The sequence below is a fragment of the Schistocerca nitens genome, chromosome 6 (assembly GCF_023898315.1).
Source record: "Schistocerca nitens isolate TAMUIC-IGC-003100 chromosome 6, iqSchNite1.1, whole genome shotgun sequence".
NCBI classification, from domain to species: Eukaryota; Metazoa; Arthropoda; class Insecta; order Orthoptera; family Acrididae; genus Schistocerca; species Schistocerca nitens.
In genome coordinates this window covers 49405325-49423831 of record NC_064619.1, presented here as the reverse complement: position 1 = coordinate 49423831, position 18507 = coordinate 49405325, and the positions used below count along the sequence as shown (strand labels likewise).

The window sequence follows — 18507 nt, the reverse complement described above, 5'->3', positions numbered from 1 at the left end:
ACCTCTCCCAATATCCAGGGTGGTTGTACTTATAGTTTTGTAGTGTTAGAGAAACAAGTAAAGTTGTATACAATGAGGACGGAAAATGCCAGGATATTGACTGAAAAACTGGAGAAAGATTATTTTGTGCAGGTGGGGAAGCCAGCTGCTTTATTGCCAGACAATGGTCCTCAGTTTACAACCCACAAGTTTACAGAAATGTTGGAGCGACATGAATTTTGTCATATTTCCCTCAAGGGAATCCCAGTGAGCGGGTCATGAAAGAGTTGAACAGGTTATGTAGGACTTATTGTCACAGGAGAAACACAACTTGGGCAAACTTTATTGTAAATTTTGAAGAGATAATCAATAATGTAGGGCATGAAGCAACAGGGGTTGTGCCATGTGAATTAATGTTTGGGCATAAACCAATGAATGTTATTGGGGGTGAAGCAGTTTCTCCAGTGAGCACAGTTCTAACTAAAGATGAAATAGTGAAGTAGGCCAGAGAAAGAATGCATCGACGGGCAGCTGAAAGAAAGAAAAGGCATGATGCAAGGGCTCAGGCAACTGTGTTCAAACCAGAGGATTTGGTACTAGTTAAGGCCAAAAACCAATTGAAACAGGTCTCCTAAGAGATAAATAAATTTCTGTTAGTGTATCATGGCCCATTTTTGGTGGAGAGTTCATCACATATTAATGCCTATCGACTCATCTGTCCTGGTTCTAAACGAGTTTTTGGACTAAGGAATGTAATAGAATTGAAGAGCTACATGAGAGGAGAGAGTGACAATTACACGTAGGGAGTCTCTCAGTCTTGGAGAGACATCACAGTTTGTGACTGTGCACACCTCAGCACTCTGAAGTAATTCTTCCTTTTTGTGCATCGGTCCCTTCTACTAACCATTTGTCTATCAAAAATTCTTCACAGGGGTGTACAAGGAGGGAGGACAATAGTCCGAGTGGAGAGAAGTAGTTGTGGAAACGCAAAGTAACACAATTACGTGCGGTAAAGGGGTATTTAAAGTTAAAGAAAAGGTTTAATTTTTAAGATGAAGGAAGATGGAGTCTAGTGCTATATGCGAGGGACTGCTGGAATGTGAGATGAATTGAAAGTAGAGAGCAAAGATGAGGAATAATGATCAGAGCCCACAGAACGCACTAACTAGTAAAGAAGTATTATGTTTAGTTTTTCTGTAATAGTAGTTAAGAGAGCAAGAGACAATGACGTAGTTGTAAAATGTGAAAGGAGAATCCTGTTAGATGTGTGGAATGGACTGAGCAGCCATGAGTGCCAGACATACACTATAATAGTCTTGTACATCTATTAGGTATGTTAAAGTGATTCAAAAATTTACAAGCACAAGAGAGTAAATGAAAGTGCACTTCTGGTAGACATACAAAAGTAATATGCCAGTGAGAAGGTTGTGAATAAAGGGGTATTATATAAGATAAAGTAACAAATACAAGCAAACAGAAAAAGAAGAGTAAGAGGTCTCATGAATAACGCCAAGGCTTCACATCGGTAGTTTTGTAAGTTCACAGTTAGTGTGATACTGTTTCTGAAAAAGACAAGCTTATTTTATACAAATAATGGAGGCAGGGTGAAATGTGGCAATGTGTCATGCACAAATGACCACGCTTCAGATAAGCAATAGTTTTAAGAACTTCATGTGATACTTAAGAATATGAGGTGACTTCAAAAAGAAACCTGGTGGTTTTACGGGTAATAAAACTAAAGTTCTAGCATTTTTTTAAATTAAGCATGCGCCAATTAGAATGCAGCAGGATGGCAGACGGATGGACGGCCAGAGCGGAGGAAGTGTGCCAAAAGTTTATGATAACAGCTGAGTCAGGCGTGGTAGGCCAGCACAGTGACTTGCAAGAACATGAAGGCAGAAGGACACAGAAAAGCCAGGGGTGTCTTAGGAATACGATGAAGCATCCACAGGCAGACACCCCTTGGGGATGAAGAAGTTGGACTGGTCCAACCAGAGGCTGCTGAAGGGGAAAAAAGTAGTTCGTTTGGAAAAAAACATTAAATTAGAGCAGAGAGCCAGAGTAAAATTTGCAGAAGAGTGAAAATCAAAAGAGTATTTGCCCAGAAAGCAATACGGAAAGTATAAGGTAAAATGTGTCTGTTTTAAGGGCAGGGATGGTGGCTGACGTCACAAGCAGTTTAATGGGGGAGGAGCGAACAGCTTGCCATTGTTGAGGACTAGCAGTTAGACCGGGGAGCAGTACAGATGGCTGGCAGTTGCACTCCCGCAAGATTACCAACAAACCTCTGCTTTTTGGCTAAATCTGCATAAGGCCATGACAAAGAAATGTTCGCGTAGTAGGTGAAGTTATTTTGGCTTTGAATGAATGTTTATCTTAATATGTGACAATTACTGAGGTATGGCCGCAAATAGTTAATTGAGCAAAGCTTAGTGCATGCAACAACATGACGGTAATTGAACATGATAAGTCAGCTGTTGTGTTCGCTCTTGCTGTTGCAATTCTGTTTTTGTATTCTGATAATGACCATTATGACCAATTGGTTATAATCATGCTTATTTTTATGAGGGGCATCAAGTGTAAGCACAGACTGAGTTCCATGGCATCCGGTAATACAAGATCCTGGCCTTGCGCACTGAAAGACCCACGTGGCAGCTGAGTGAATGATATTAAAACCATCACAATTCGGATTAGCCTGACTGAGACAATAACCAGAGGCAATCGATATCCAACAGTTACCCACTTAGAGGGGTATATCCCTCTGACCGTTACCAGACTGCATTCTGGCATACAAACTACGATTTTGCAACTTGTTTGTAATAAATTTTATCAAAGGATTTTGAGGCCAACGTGTCTCTAAATATAATTGCTTTTATCAGAGCTGCGTTGCATTATTTAGGAGCACCGGAATTCCTCCACAAAACCTTAGTTCTATGTATTTTCTTACGTCAATAACCCACAGGGTGCTGAATAATGTACGAGCGGATGAACTGCAGGTAAGATTACAGATCGAGAAAGTGCGGAGGCTGACTACACTGCCTCTGTGCGTCACAAAAATGAACTGCCACGCACCGCCATAGATCTACCGCTTACCATACCAGGGAAAGTCCAAGTGGTCCAGTACTTTACAAGTTAGGGTTTGTCATTCTGCGGAGGCGATGTTACAAAATTTTCCAGAATGGAATAGCAAGCTTTGCACTAAAACATGCAAAGCAATTTTTGAAATCACTGGCGCTGTCAGCCAAAATCCATCTTTCTGATGCCACAATGCCCTTCCTGAAAGGAGCAATATGGGATTCATACCATCTTTCGTTTCTGAGTCTAGTCCCATTTAGGCCAAATGCATTTAACTTTCTTTAAAGCATCTTTCGAGGTCAGTTTTCTTGGTTTTAACATTCTTTCCATGTGCTCTTCTACACACCAGCATTGGGTTTTAACACAATTCATTGCATCTGACACAAAAAATTTTCTCATTTGCATGTTTTTATACATACAAATTCACTTTTTGTGCTTTGTGAACTAGTGTTTTCCAGGATTCCATGTGACTGGAACAATGAGTTTCATGAAGTACACAAGGTGAATGTGGATGTAAAAAAAAAAATTGCAACTGAGAAAATATGTTTCAGTGCAGTGGAATGTGTTAAAAACTGATTGCCTAATGGTAGAAGTATGCTTGTAAACAATGTATGTGGGAGAGTGACTTCTCTCTTCTGTAAAGTTTTTCTATTCACCTTTTGGTGTGATCTTCTTCAGCAAACCACCCATCTCCTGGTGCATGTTATAATATTACTCAGCTGCAAATGTATGATGAAAAATCAACTGTATTATTCACCAATCAACTGTATTGTTCACCAGGACATGAATAAATAATATTTTCAGTTCAGGTATAGCAAATTACTTAAGGAGACATCAGTTCCTGAAAATCTGATATATTATAGATTTGAGTTATACAACTTCACCACAACAAGTCTGAGTCTAAGTATTTAAAATTATGGTTTCCTTTCAAACTGAAGCATTCATTCAGAGTAGCCAGCATTTTGCAAATAATTATGACCCGATCCAAAAAGTACATAATTTATCAATTTAGAATGCACACTCCATACACAGCAGGAGCATTCAACAAATTAATTATGTTCACTGTAACTATCGCTCCATATGCCACACATAACTTTGATTTTAATCAACTCAGTCACAAAGTAACTTAACTCTTCAAAAATTGCATAATAAACACTCCCATGCACGATGTCCTTTTCCCAAGGCTATACCAAGTACAAAACTGAATATTCACTCAAAACTGATCTTTTCATCACAGATTGGTGCTGTACAACCTATCTCAAACAAGGCTGGAGACTATCTCCCCTGCCAGCCACACAGAAGCACTTGCACGGTGCACCAAATGCACGTGAACTCTTGTTTTTCATTGCTAGCCCATCACCTACTCTTACTTCCAGCACTCTACCTCATCTGCCAATTATCAGATATTTATCTCAAAATCGAGAGACCTGAAATTGAGAATCTCCTCAGAAGGAAATTTAAACCTTTGTCAAAAATCTATAAAGGCTCTTCCCCCAAAACAGAATATACCGATTGAATGCACAAATCAAACAATTGGATTAAGTGAACTCACAAAGTCTATTGCAAGTAATAATGCTGTATGACTAATAAAGAATCTGAATCTGAACCCTGTGTATGTGATTCATACACATTGTACAAGCAGCGTGTTCCCGCATTCCAACACATACACACTAACTCATTACAGTTCAGCTTATTGAGGTTCCACATACATAGCCTTCTCATACTTGACATTCTCACATATTAGAGAAAATAAATGCAATACACTGTATCATGAAATAATCCCCGTGAAATAAAAACATGCTATTATAAAAAATGATGTCTCTCTGAAAAGTAACTTTAACTGAGTTGTTCAACTAGTTACACACTCAATAAGCTAAGGATTGTTCTCTTAGTGAAAAGTTCAAATTAAACTGAAGTCCATAATTTTGAGTTTAGGGTAATTTCTTGTAACTTGGGACTTAAGTTGGTAACAATAGTGAAATTCACAGAGATTAAAGAAACTGTTAATACAAAAGTCTGTACACCCTTTTGAAATCATGGTACTTTTTTGATTTATGGTCCAATATGTTTCTTTATGTGGCCAATGGCAACACACTGTTAAGTTTCAGCTTCTTCCTTCAGCTGGCACTCCTATATTTTGCTTTTGTCATCACTTTAATTACTGTGCTGTCACCAGATTGTTTCTCAGTGTCTTAGTAGTTTTATGCGTTAGTTCCTGTTTTCTTCAATGAACTTACTGCAGAATTGTAAGCATATTTGGTATGAATGTATTAGGAATTCTGTGTCTTCATTATATTAGTTCATTAATTCTTTCAAATATAATCATTCATTTTTTAGGAAAAAAATCCACTGAAACATTTGATGTTGGATATCAACACTGATATGAAGAGACCAAATTAGAAGTTCCATATCCCATAGAAGCTGTCAAAAAAGTAAACATTTGTAATGAAATGAGACTGGCAAAGCCCACTGTTCAAAGTATTAAGGATAGAAAAGAAGAAATCAAAAACACAGTCACTATCTGCTGCACAGTCAAGTGTTTCAAAATCAACTCACCAAAGAAGCACCACAATGGAAAAAGTGGATGAATTATTAGATACATGGATTTTAGACAATAATCAACAAAGGATACCAATGAGCCAAATGACTATCCAAGAAAACACTAAAAATATTTCTGAAAAATTCAGGAGGGAGGATAGTGATGAATCTGTGAAAGATGTAAAATTTGGTTGGTCTGAAAAATTCAAAAATTACCACAATATGTACAGCTTAAAAGTGAAATTGCTAGTGCGGATAATGACACACTTAACAATATCTCACATTTTAAAAATAGTTTACTGAAAGAGGTGGATACCCACCTGAACGATTTTTAATGTAAACAAGATGGGACTACTGGAAGCGAATGCCCGAAGCAACTTAAGACTTCAAAATTTGAAGAGTCTGCATTTGAATAAAAGGTGACACAAGGACATTTAACTTTGCTCCTTGGTGCTAATGCTGAATGTGATTTTAAGCTAAAACCACTTTTAGCATATCTTTCAAAAAATCCAAAGTGTTTTAAAGGGCTGAACAAGAAACAATTAAACATCAGTTAGAGATCCATCAAGAAGTTAGATGACTAAAATTCTCCTTGAAGGCTGGTTGAACCCTCAAGCAGGCACACCTGAGTATAAAGTGTGTCAACTAAAAATAAAATGATTTTGTGCAGTTCCATTTTTGTGTCGCAACTGCAAACCTATACCTATTCCTTCAGTATTGCTTCAAGTAACACAGCGATAAATTGTATTGTCGGTGGCCATTCATGTGGACAGACAGCTTGTTGGTTGTCATGCCTACATAAATGCAGCACAGTGGTTGCAGCTTAGCTTGTAGATCACATGACTGGTTTCACACATAGCCCTGCCTTTGATGGGATAGGTGATGTTAGTGACTGGACTGGAGTAGGTGGTGGTGGTAGGATGTATGGGACAGGTCTTGCATCAGGCATGAGAACCAACAAGCTGTCTGTCAGCATGAATGGCCACCGACAAATTGTGGCCAAGAAACAAGTGGACCACCCTGTTGCTGAACACACTGACAAACATGATATCCTTCATTTCAATGACTGCTTCACAGCCTGTGCCTTATGGATCCTTCGCACCAATAACAGCTTTTCTGAATTGCGCAGGTGGGAACTTTCCCTGCAATACATCCTACATTCCCATAACCCTCCTGGCCACAACCTTCGTTAGTCGCTGTTCTCACCCATCCAGCCCCTTCCCTGCTCCCATTCCAGCACTACACAGCTGTCTTTCCGCCACCACACCTGTCTCCCCCCCCCCCCTCCATGTCTCTCCTTTTCCGCTTCTTCCCCCCCCCCCCCACCCAACCTGCAGCACTTCACTGCCAGCCATCCCCACTGTACTATCCCTCCCCCTCCTTGCACCAGCCTCCTCCTTTCCCCCACCCAGTCGCCACTCCCGCCATGAACTGGTGCTGCTGCTTGCTGTGTGGTTTCAGTTGATTGAGACTGCAGTCATGAGTTGCATTTGTGTGTGTGTGTGTGTGTGTGTGTGTGTGTGTGTGTGTGTGTGTGTGTGTGTGCGTGTGTGTGTTGCGCGCGTGCGCATGCACGTATGTGTGTCTATTGTTGACAAAGGCCATTGGCCAAAACTTTAAGTGTGAAAATCTTTTTGTTAGACCTATCTGCAACTCAGCATCTCCGCTATATACTGTGTAGAAACTTTCCTTCTCATATTACTGGACATTCCATCCTGGATTTTCCATTGTTTGAGGAATGATAAAAAGGTAGGCAAATAAATTTCTAAAACTTCTTGGGATAGTAAACAACTAAAAGCGTTGCTTCCTGGTCACGTTACAATGGCTCTTCCAGTCACTGTTACGTGTCCTCACTTTTCTTTGACCAACTAGATGGATGGTACTTGTCATCTAAACATTCGAAACAAATATACTCGCTGCATCAAGAACATCTAATGGATGCAATCTTTCAACAGCTACACTGTTCTTTCCGAAGAGTTGGCGGAAAACAAATTTGGTTTACATTAAAAAATAGGTCTTTTTCAGGAATTAATTTTGACGTATACCACGCGTACGTATCGTTGCCTGAAAAATCGCTGCTGAAAGTTGGTTGTGAATTATGGTGTGAATAGTTCTTGCATCCATGCGATTGTGCAATTCCGAGTGGGTTTCCAAAAGCACACTGCAATTCTGAAGCCTCGAAATAAAGTTTTTAACTTGGTGATAGAAATAAACATCACACAGCTGGCATGAAGCTGTGCAGTTTGGCAATATTACTTTTACTGTGCATGTCAGTTGACCCTCGTCATCTATAAACATGGTGTCATACATTAGAGTAGTAGTCTGTTCACCCCAGGAACCAAATATTAGACAAAAATTGTTATCAGCAATGTATGGTTTTCAAACATTCTCAAGAAATGTTCTGTAAATGGCATCTGTCAATTTCCCGGATCTGGAGCAAGTAATGTAAAAATTTTTCAGTGAGTTGGTTAAGTGACTGACCTCTTCTATAACCCAAGGACCAAATGTAATACTGGTTTCTTGTAAACACAGGAAAACCTTAGCACACACTTTTCCAGAGGCTGTGATGGCATATTGCACTTTGTACGAATGTGCTAGTTGTTTTTTACTACCAACTGCAACAAGGGCTTGTTTTACTCTCTTATGCGGTAACGTGCGGCGAATGTTCACCTGATACTCGCATCCTGTTTAATCGGTGTTGATAACACAATCAAGATTAAAGCTGGTCATAAATGAATACCGCCACTTTCTGTATATCTTCTATGTTTTTCACCTCCTTGTTGGAGACGTATTTAGTGATGTGCCGTTGATGAATTCCTTGCCCAAGATAATGACGCAGCAAACGTAAAATCCTGTTGGTTGTATATTGAAGCGCTGCACTTGCAGCCCACTCCAGGAGTACTCTCATTGTTACATTTTCATTACGATGATGAGATTCAACAAATCGGTCATATGTAAACCTTCCTTTTCAGGGCTGTTGTTGCACCATTCTTTTGCAGTATTTGCAGGTTTCCAATTTGGATGATTCCTGGTGAGCGCTACCACCTTTACTTTTACTTCAAGGTGTATAGTGCTGTAGTTCAATCGTTTAGAAACAGGTTTGTAATACTCATTGGGAACAGATGGAGCACAGATTGCCTGCGACATGGACATTTCCAAAGTGTTATGACCATTTTGCAATTCACTATTCATGATATCTTCCACTGAATCACTTTCCACTTCGCCTTCATGGTATAGTTCTTCAGTATCAACAAAAGTCATTTCATCCGTCAGCTCCAAAAATTGCTTGACATTAGCCACTCCTATCAATCTGGAATGCTGGGAAACAGAACTGCCTGCTTCTGGTAGTGCACTGATAATACATCTGTCTTGCAACACTTTTACAAACCAAAACACAGCGTCGATAACTCCCCGCTTGCCGTCGCCTGTAACTGGCAAGTGTGTACATCCTCCATTATTCAGATTATGCAACTTAAAGATATGACACAACAAAAATAACTAGTTACAACGGCTTAAACAAAGAAGCTAATTACTACAAACTACATACAGTACAAGCCATATGTTACTTACGGAAAATCACGAAACATATTTAATCGGTGTATCTACGATGAAAAATCATTACATGTATCCTTGAGGTTCGCGGCAGCCTAATGACGGAAAACAACTCTTTCTAATTGACTTCTATAAGGTTCGTGCTGCACAGCCTCACTCTTTGAGGTTCACAACTGTGATATGACGAACAGATAACTGGGACAACTTAACTCTCCCCTCGTGCATTCTGTTCTCTGCCTCACTGTAAACAAGCATTGCATGGTTGGCTATCTATGGTCCCTGATGAGAAATTTGCAGAACTCTTACCCGACAGTTGTTTTCATGTGACAAGGCTTAAAAGTTTAATTCTTTACTAACTAATGTCCTTTGGGAAATTGGTTTGCCTATCTTATTACTATTATTATTCCATGTTGAGTTGCATACCTTATTAATCCTCCTATCCTTATGAATTCTGACACAAAGAACTACAAATTAAGAAAAATGAAAACCACATAGTTTACTCAAGATTCGAACATGGGTTTTCCATTTCCCAGCCAGTTACCTTGGTCATTGCACTACGTTTCTTTTTCTTTCTTTTCGTTTTTTATCTCAATTTGTTCATTAATGGTCATTGTATTTGCTCTGGGCAGAAGTCCCATGACGCTTGTTCAAGTTCATCGTTAATCCATTAGCTCAGTTTTTTTTTATTACCGCCACTCTCAGAGAAAAGTATTTACAGTGTTGGTACATAAGCGGCAGTTGTAAACATTTCTTTCCTCAATTTCTGGGAAAATATGCATTTGCAGACCCCATACTTGATGGTGAAAAATGCTCTATTTACAATTACCTATCGATCCCGCCAATTTTGAGTCAATTGCAAATCATAATCTTTAGGGGTGATTTTCACAAAAACGGGTGGCCGGTTGCGGGAAAGGGAGGGGGGGGGGGGGGGGTGAGCCAAAATATCTTAAGAGTCCTTGGTTTTAGGTTGTACACAAATGACTTGCCAAATTTGAGCCGCATCGATTGGCCGTTCCCCTTGTAAGGCCGCTGCATCTACAGTCTCTGACAATCAGATCCAAACAAACCATTCCTCATGCCTCTCATTGATAGCTACGAGGAGGCTAGCAACAAGAAGTGAATGCAGCACTGACTGCAAGCTGAGGAAAGTGGTAGGAACGAGAGAAGCAGTAATAATAATGAGGGAGTATGGAAGCAGAACATGTACTCAGCTGCACCTACCAAGCGTACCCCCCCCCCCCCCCCCCCCCCCCCCGAATTTCCCTGATGTGTTTGAAAATCCCTGATATTCCCACATTTAGAGAACCTGTGGCAACACTGGTTCTTCAAACTAATGGTGAACAACTGTGCCCCGACATCCTGCTGTCAGCCATAAAAATTCCATTGTTGTTTGAGAACACAATGTCCATGAATAGCTGCAAACAGTCTCCAAATAGCTGAACACATGTATTTCCAGTCAATGATCAGTTCAGTTTGACCAGAGGAGCCAGTCCATTCCATGTGAACATAGCCCACACCATTATGGAGCCTCCCACCAGTTTCCACAGTGCTTTGTTGACAACTTGGGTGCATGACTTCATGGGGTCTATACAACACTAAATCCCTACCACCAGCTCTTACCAACTGAAATTGTGACTCATCTGACCAGGTCACAGTTCTCCAGTTGTCTAGGGTCCAATCGATACAGTAACAACCCCAGGAGAGGTGCTGCAGGCAACAGTAACAACCCCAGGAGAGGTGCTGCAGGCAATATCGTGCTGTTAGCAAAGGCTCTCGCATCTGTCATATGCTGCCATAGTATATTAATGCAAAATTTTACTACAGATATGTTTGTTATATATCCCACATTCATTTATGTGTTGTCAAAATAGTTCACGGATGGAATGCTGGATGTCGGTGTCCAACGGGCATAATATTTTGGCAAATGACCATGTTTTCATCATCAGGTGCACTGATGAACTGAATGACAGGGGGCCAGTGCCACAGTTTTATTTCCTCCCCCTCTCCTTCTGATCAGCATCTCCATTGGCCACATCCCTTAACCCCCTGCGCCCGCTGTCTAGTATCTCATTCCTCTTCTTGACCATTCGAATAGTGGGTTCCCATGCCTTGTTAAGTATGTACCTGCTATCATGATTTATCTGCAGTTCCCTTTCTCGAATCCCACTAGATTCCTTAATGACACAGTCCCAGAATCTGAATGTCCCTAAGTCAGAACTGTGGTGTGGTTATAATCCATTCAAGGCAATTCTGTCAGGCAATGTTCTGCAACTGTTAACTTGTTATGCTGTTGCAATCTGGTATGGCTTTGGTGTTCTCATCAATGTTCTTTGACAGTATGCACCGTCTGACCTACGTAAGTCTCACAACATTGCCTGCTTATCTGATAGATCTCAGATTTCCATATGCCAAAGTCATTTTTCACACACCAAGTAGTACCTGTGTTTTGGCTAGTGGGCAGGTGATGGTCTTCATTTAGTATTCCTAAAGAATTTGTCTTATCTTGCTGGATAATGCACAAAATGGAACAAATGCAATGGCCGTGTCGTCCTGAGAATCTTCTTCTGGTTCCGCTGGTTGTACAGAGTGTGTAGGATGTAGGGCCATCTGAATTTACCACTCCTTATACCTGTTCTTCAGGAAAATCATTGTGTTACTTCATTCAGTGTTGCTTATCTGTTACCACTGACAACTCTATGCAAACACCACTGCTCTCGGTTGTAAAGTGAAGGCTATCAGCCACAATGTTGTTCATGGTGAGAGGTAATAGCTGAAAATGGTATTCTTGGCACTCTACTGACACTGTGTTCTTGAAGTACTGAATTCTCCAATGATTTCTGAAATGAAATGTCCTATGCATCTTGCTCTAACTACCACTCCACATTCAAAGTCTTTTAATTCCCAATGTGCATCGGACACCTTTTCACAGGAATCACCGAGGTACAAATGACCCTACGTCAATGCACTGCCCTTTTATACCTTCTTATGTGATACTACCACCACCTACATACGTGCATATCGCTGTCCCATGACTTTTGTTACTTCAGTGTATAGTAAGTGTAGACTGAGGTGTACAGCATTTGTAATATTTCACTGTTTTCAAACAGACTAATTTCAGCATATGCACCTCGTAGGAATAGCAACCATGTAGGAAAAGATAGACTGCTCGTTACCATAAAGATAACACACTAAGTAGCAGACAGGCACAATTAAAAGACACTTACACATAAGCTTTCGGCCACAGCCTTTGTCAGCATTTATTCACACAAGCAAGCACACCTCACACACATATGACTACCAACTCCGGAAGATGAGCGGGTGCGTTGGTAGAGGGTGGCAAACAAAGAGTGTAGGAGACAGGAATGGGAAGGAGGTGATAAGACAGCAGGCAATGGAAACTGTTGGGTGGAGGCTCTGGGGACATTATGTTGAGGCAAGGATGATTATGGGAAAGGAGAACGTATTGTAAGGATAACTCCTGTCTGCGCAGTTCAGAAACACTGGTCGTGGAGGGGAGGATCCAGATGGCCCAAGTAGTGAAGCAACCACTGAAGTCACAGATGTTACGTTCAGCTGCATGTTGTGCCACAGTTCGGCAGTGGCTATCCATACTGATGGGCAGCTGGCTGGTAGTTACACCAATACAAACAAGCCACGCAATGACTGAAACAGAGCTGGTAAATGATATTGCTGCTTTCACAGGTGACCCGGTCTCCGATGGAGTAGGATAAAGCTGTGACAGGACTGGAATAGGAAGTGCTGAGGGGGTGGATTGGGCAGGACTTGCACCCGAGTCTTCCGCAGGGCATGATCCTTGTGGCAAGGGACTGGGATTGGGAGCAGAATAGGGATGGACTAGGATGTTGTGGAGGTTGGGTGAGTGATGGAAAACCACCCAAAACTACCCTGGACTAGAACAACTTAACCACATTCTTCAATAGGGCTTTGATTACCTATCGCCATGTCCTGAAATGAGGGACATCTTACATGAGATCCCTCCTACACCTCCAAAGGTGGTTTTCTGCTGCCCCAACCTCCACAACATTGTAGTCCATCCCTGTGCCACTCCCAATCCCAACACATTGTCACAAGGATCATATCCCTGTGGAAGGTTTATCCTACCCCATCAGGGGCCAGGCCACCTGTGAAAGCAGCCATGTTACTTTTGAGCTCTGCTGCAATCACTGCACAGCTTTTTGTATTGGTATGACTACCAATGAGCTGTCCACCAGGTCGAACAGCCACTGCCAAACTGTAGCCAAGAGCAAAGTAGACCACGCTGTGGCACAATATGCAGCTGAATTTAGCATCCTTGATTTCAATGCCCGCTTCACTACCTGAGCCATCAGGATCATCCTCTCCACCACCAGCTTTTCTGTACTGTGCAAATGGGAGTTAGTCTTACAACACATTCTCTGCTCCCGTAATTATCCTCGCCCAAATCTACTGTGACACACTGTTCCCACACCCTTCACCCAAAAGTTTCCACCCTCGTTGTTATATCGCCTCCTCCCCATTCCCGTCTCCTACATTCTTTGTTTACCATTCTCTGCCAATGCACCCACCCATCATTTCCCACTACTCTACTTTTTCACTCCATTTTCCCTACTTCTCTGCCCCACAATGTCCAGACGCTGCATCTGTCGGCACTCTAGTTCCTGCACATTCCGCCGGGCAGCGCACCTCTCTTCCCCACTACTATACCTTCTGCTTCCCCTTCCCCTCCAGATTGCTGCTACCACCCCTTCTGATATCTGCATTCTCGTCCGAGCTGCCAGAGTTGGGAGTCATGCATTCGTGAGGTGTGCTTGTGTGTGTGAATGAAAGATTATGGTACGTGTCTTTTAATTGCGCCTGTCTGCAACTTGTCGTGTTATCTTTATGGTAAGTAGCAATCTATCTTTTAGTACAGTATTCATTTTAACATATTTTAGTACAATACTATAGACTAAAACTCAGGTGGCTGAAAGTCTATTATGATCATCATCATTTACTTTGATGATTGTTATGTGATTAAACATGATATACACAAAATTAATGAGAGTAAACTCAGTGTTTTACTACAGGACGAAGTAATTAAATATTAAACAGAAAAATGAACTTGAAGTTGTAAAATGTAGTTTCTAATCTCACTCTATCTTGGATAGTAAGCACAAGTATGTATTTATCGATGATGCTGCTGTACATCTGTATAGTGACAAAGTGCCCAACAAAGCTTGGATAGTAAGCACAAGTATGAATTTATAGAAAATACATATGCTGCCATATATCTGAGTAGTCACAAAATGACCAACAAAGTGACATGCTTTCTGGTACCTTACTGAATAAACAATTTTACCTACATTTGTTTTTTCAATTTCTCTGTCCAATTCAGAGGATTACTGATTTCAGGTGTTATTACTACAATTCGGTATTAAGTCATTTGTCAGGAATATTTACACTAAAGGGAAAATACTGCTGCTGCAAGTAAAACTGTTTATACTGTGAAATCACCAGCAGCTCACTACTTCCTGTAGTGTAAACCTTACATGCCAAGTGAAATGTATGTACAGAGTGTTCACTTTTCAGTATTCTAAATATATAATTGAGAGCTGGATATGGTAACACACTCTGTAGCAATACTGCAACTCTTTATGTATGTTACTGGAGAAATGATACTATGTAAGTAGTTAAATTCCCTCATTCATTTAGAACAGACAAAACACAGTGGAAGAGGTTTCAACAGATAAAACAGAATTTTATCATGCTGTTTTTCAAATTGGCACATTACTAATTATTATCAACAGATAAATAAAATCAAAATTATTTTACCTGTACCAGTTTAGCTTCAACACGTGGAATTACACTGCTAGTTCCATTATAAATAACTGCATTTATTACAATATTTTCTCCAGGCACAAAGCCTCTTTTCATTAGACTAAGAACCACAGAAACAGTTCGAAAACGTATACATAAACAAGACAGTTCGTCATGTTTGAAAACAGTTTTTGGGCTCTAAAGAAAAAGAAAGCAAATAATTAAAACACTGTTAATTTATAAACAGATTATAAATAAAAGACTCATGAAGTTAATTGATTTGAGGATCAAGCTGAATAATTGATACCCAGAAATTGTGATTTTTTTAAAAAAAATTTCATTGCCTGGGCCAATAAACTTATTCTCAACAAATGTGCCAAAGTAACCCAAACTCGATACAGTTAAACTCCTATTTTACATTTTTGGGTGGTCCACATTTAAAAAACACAAAATTGGGGAAAATTAAGAATCAAGGAAAATAATAAAAAACCCCAAATAAGAGCAAAAACACACGCAATTGGTATATACTTTGCATAAAATTTGTCTAAGTGAAGGAAATTAAATGTAAAACAAAGTGGTTAAACCATAGGCATAAATGCAGACATCTGCTTAATGATGAACTTTGTCACCATTGCTGTTATTGTTTAATGCTTTTCTTATCAGCTGCATTTCATATCCTCGCCATCATTAAAGTGTTATTTTAGGCCTGATGAGAGAAACAGAGATGCAAAAAAATTAGTTTACTTCTCCATATGATGTTATAAGCTTATTAGAAGTCTGTTCAGTTAATTTCTGTACACTTTGTACAATATAAATTTGAAAGAAAGCTCAAGTGTAACAGCTCCGCTTCATGTCCTTTTACGATCTACAGTGTGTGGTGCAGTGTATACATCGTAGTGTATGTAGTTTTTGCAACTGTATTGTGTCAGATTTGAACACAAAAGTGCTATTGCAAAACCCTTGTTGTTATAGCACATCATCTGCACAAAAAGTTCACAAAATGCTATCACCACTACCTGCTTTCCCTTTGTTGAAATGGCCACTCCCCCTCTCCACATATTCAGTAGGTGAGCTCATTTTATGTCTGTTAGTGTGGTGTGGTGGCTGCACTGGCTAATGGGTGGCTTAACAAGTCGCCAGCCAATAAGATTTCAGGAGCCAGAAATAGGCAATGTTTCCTAGATTATGAATGATCATATTCCTCAAGGCTTAGTGTTTGAATTTAAAAGATTAATGATTGATATTGTTGCTGAATACAGTACATCGGAATTACGTGCAAATAGATGAGACCGAGTTATATCTGGCACAAGAAAAGGTGGTGCCTGGGATTCTTCATCACGTACTGGCTCAGTCTGGAAAACTTTGTCAACTGTCTTGTTTTTCCATTACCGCCGCAACCTAAAAATACTCGTATCATAATTGCATGGTGAAGCTAAATATTGTAAGTTGTGTTGGCAACACTGATCATGGATTACATCACCATTTCCCCTCTCCACAACGGCCTAAAATATTACCTTAACTACGCCACCACCCATGGTGTGAACCACTTTCTTTTTTGTCACTTATAACTTGTTCAGACACATCAAATATCAATAGGAAGAAAATGAGATGAAGTCAAGTGAGATGTCGAGTAAGAACATTGAATCGAGGTAAACCTTACTAAGAAGAAATGAAAATCGAGGAACTTTTAGCATTGGTCTGATGTGTTTTTCACAGGAGGATGGTGTAGGATTGTTAAAAACAACAAACAATAACATTAGCATCATAATCTCAATTCTGCTCGAGACAATATTTCAGTATGAAAAGAGTGGTCCATTATATTTTCACTTGTAGTTTGTAAATTTTATTGTATTGTATTGTAAAATGTACTGAGCAAGCAGTAAAGGAAATAAAAGAAAAATTTGGAGTAGGAATTAAAACCAATGAAGAAGAAATAAAAACTCTGAGGTTTACTGATGGCATTGTAATTCTGTCAGAGACAGCAAAGGATCTGGAAGAGCAGTTGAACGGAACGGACAGTGTCTTGAAAGGAGGATATAAACAAACATCAACAAAAGCAAAATGAGGATAATGGAATGTAGCCGAATTAAATCAGGTGATGCTGAGAGAATTAGAGTAGGAAATGAGACACTTGAAATAGTAATAGATACGTTCTGCTATTTGCGGAGCAAAACAACTGATGATGGTCGAAGTAGAGAGGATATAAAATGTAGACTGACTATGGCAAGGAAAAGTGTTTCCGAATGATTTGTGGAACAACCTGACTAGAAGAAGGGATCAGTTGATAGGACATGTTCTGAGGCATCAAGGGATCACCAATTTAGGATTGGAGGGCAGTGTGGAGGGTAAAAATTGTAGAGGGAGACCAAGATGTGAATACACTAAGTAGATTCAGAAGGATGAAGGTTGCAGTAGTTCTTGGAGATGAAGAAGCTTGCACAGGATAGAGTAGCATGGAGAGCTGCATCAAATCAGTCTCTGGACTGTAGACCACAACAACAACAACAACAACAACAACAAGAGTTTGTAAATCAACTACTAACTGAGTATGGGCTTATCTTAGGTCACAGACTGAGCACAGATGCTTCTTGTGCAATACTCCCTCAACAATATGAAAGAATTCAATGTTTTAAATTAATTTTAATTCACCAAGGTTTTATTTTGAGCACTTCTGGTACCCACACAAATGACATAGCAAATTACAAAACTCCGTAAGATCCAACTTGTTCAATTCATGTCACGTTGCATTCCAAACATGTAGTGCTTCTGCCTGGCTGCTACAGCCCATATACTTGCCACGCCTCCCTCCTGCATTCCTAGCTGGCAAACCAGCCACCTTCCTCTGAGCTGCTAGCCACTCACCCACAGTCCCTCTCCCTGCCACCCGCCACCCTCTCTCTTTACATACTCCACCCAACACCACCCCTCCATAACTAGTTTGCCTGCCAAAAAGTAGCATTGGCACTGTTAGTGGAGCTGGCATCATGCAGGGCCACAGGTGTGTGTATCTTTGTGTGTGTGTATTTTACTCTAGCTCATCAAAGGATAACTCAGAAAACTAGCATGTTTCTTTCCTTTGTATGCTTCAACAACTCAATGGTTCTGCTTTTTTGTGAGTGGTCTCCTTTAATCCAGAACTATTTACAATCATCTGTGTCTGTCATTTTTATTTTCTTCAATGATAATGAATGACTTCAGTCTTAATGACTTCGGTCTTATATTATGAAAACAAGTGACATAATAACCAATTCACAGTAAAATGAAGCATAAGGTAGACCATCTGCTACAGCCAGGAAAAGAAATTTTTCATTTAGTCCATGGATCCACCAAAAGATGAGGGTTAAGAGCCCTCTAAATGATTCATGGAAGAACATAAATGTGAGTGACAAAGATAGTGGCTTTAATTTGTCCCGTACATGACAAGTGGTTCAAATAGTATAACAATGGAAGAGTAATACATTACCTTTACCTGAAGTGCACTGACAGAAATGCAGCTGTTCACGAGAATTGCATGTAGTTACAAACACAGTTTATTATGTGGTGCATCTTTATGATTTCCAAATTTAC

The 18507-nt window shown here is 40.1% G+C and overlaps 1 protein-coding gene across 1 annotated transcript in view; it reads right to left on the bottom strand.

The window, feature by feature from the left end:
- The window catches only part of LOC126263225 (arrestin domain-containing protein 1-like), a 118800-nt gene that overhangs the window by 76864 nt on the left and 23429 nt on the right, over positions 1-18507 (bottom strand). The window contains exon 4 of the mRNA XM_049960309.1: positions 14956-15138. Within this exon, the coding sequence (XP_049816266.1) occupies positions 14956-15138 (183 nt within the window). The remainder of the gene's footprint in view (positions 1-14955; positions 15139-18507) is intronic.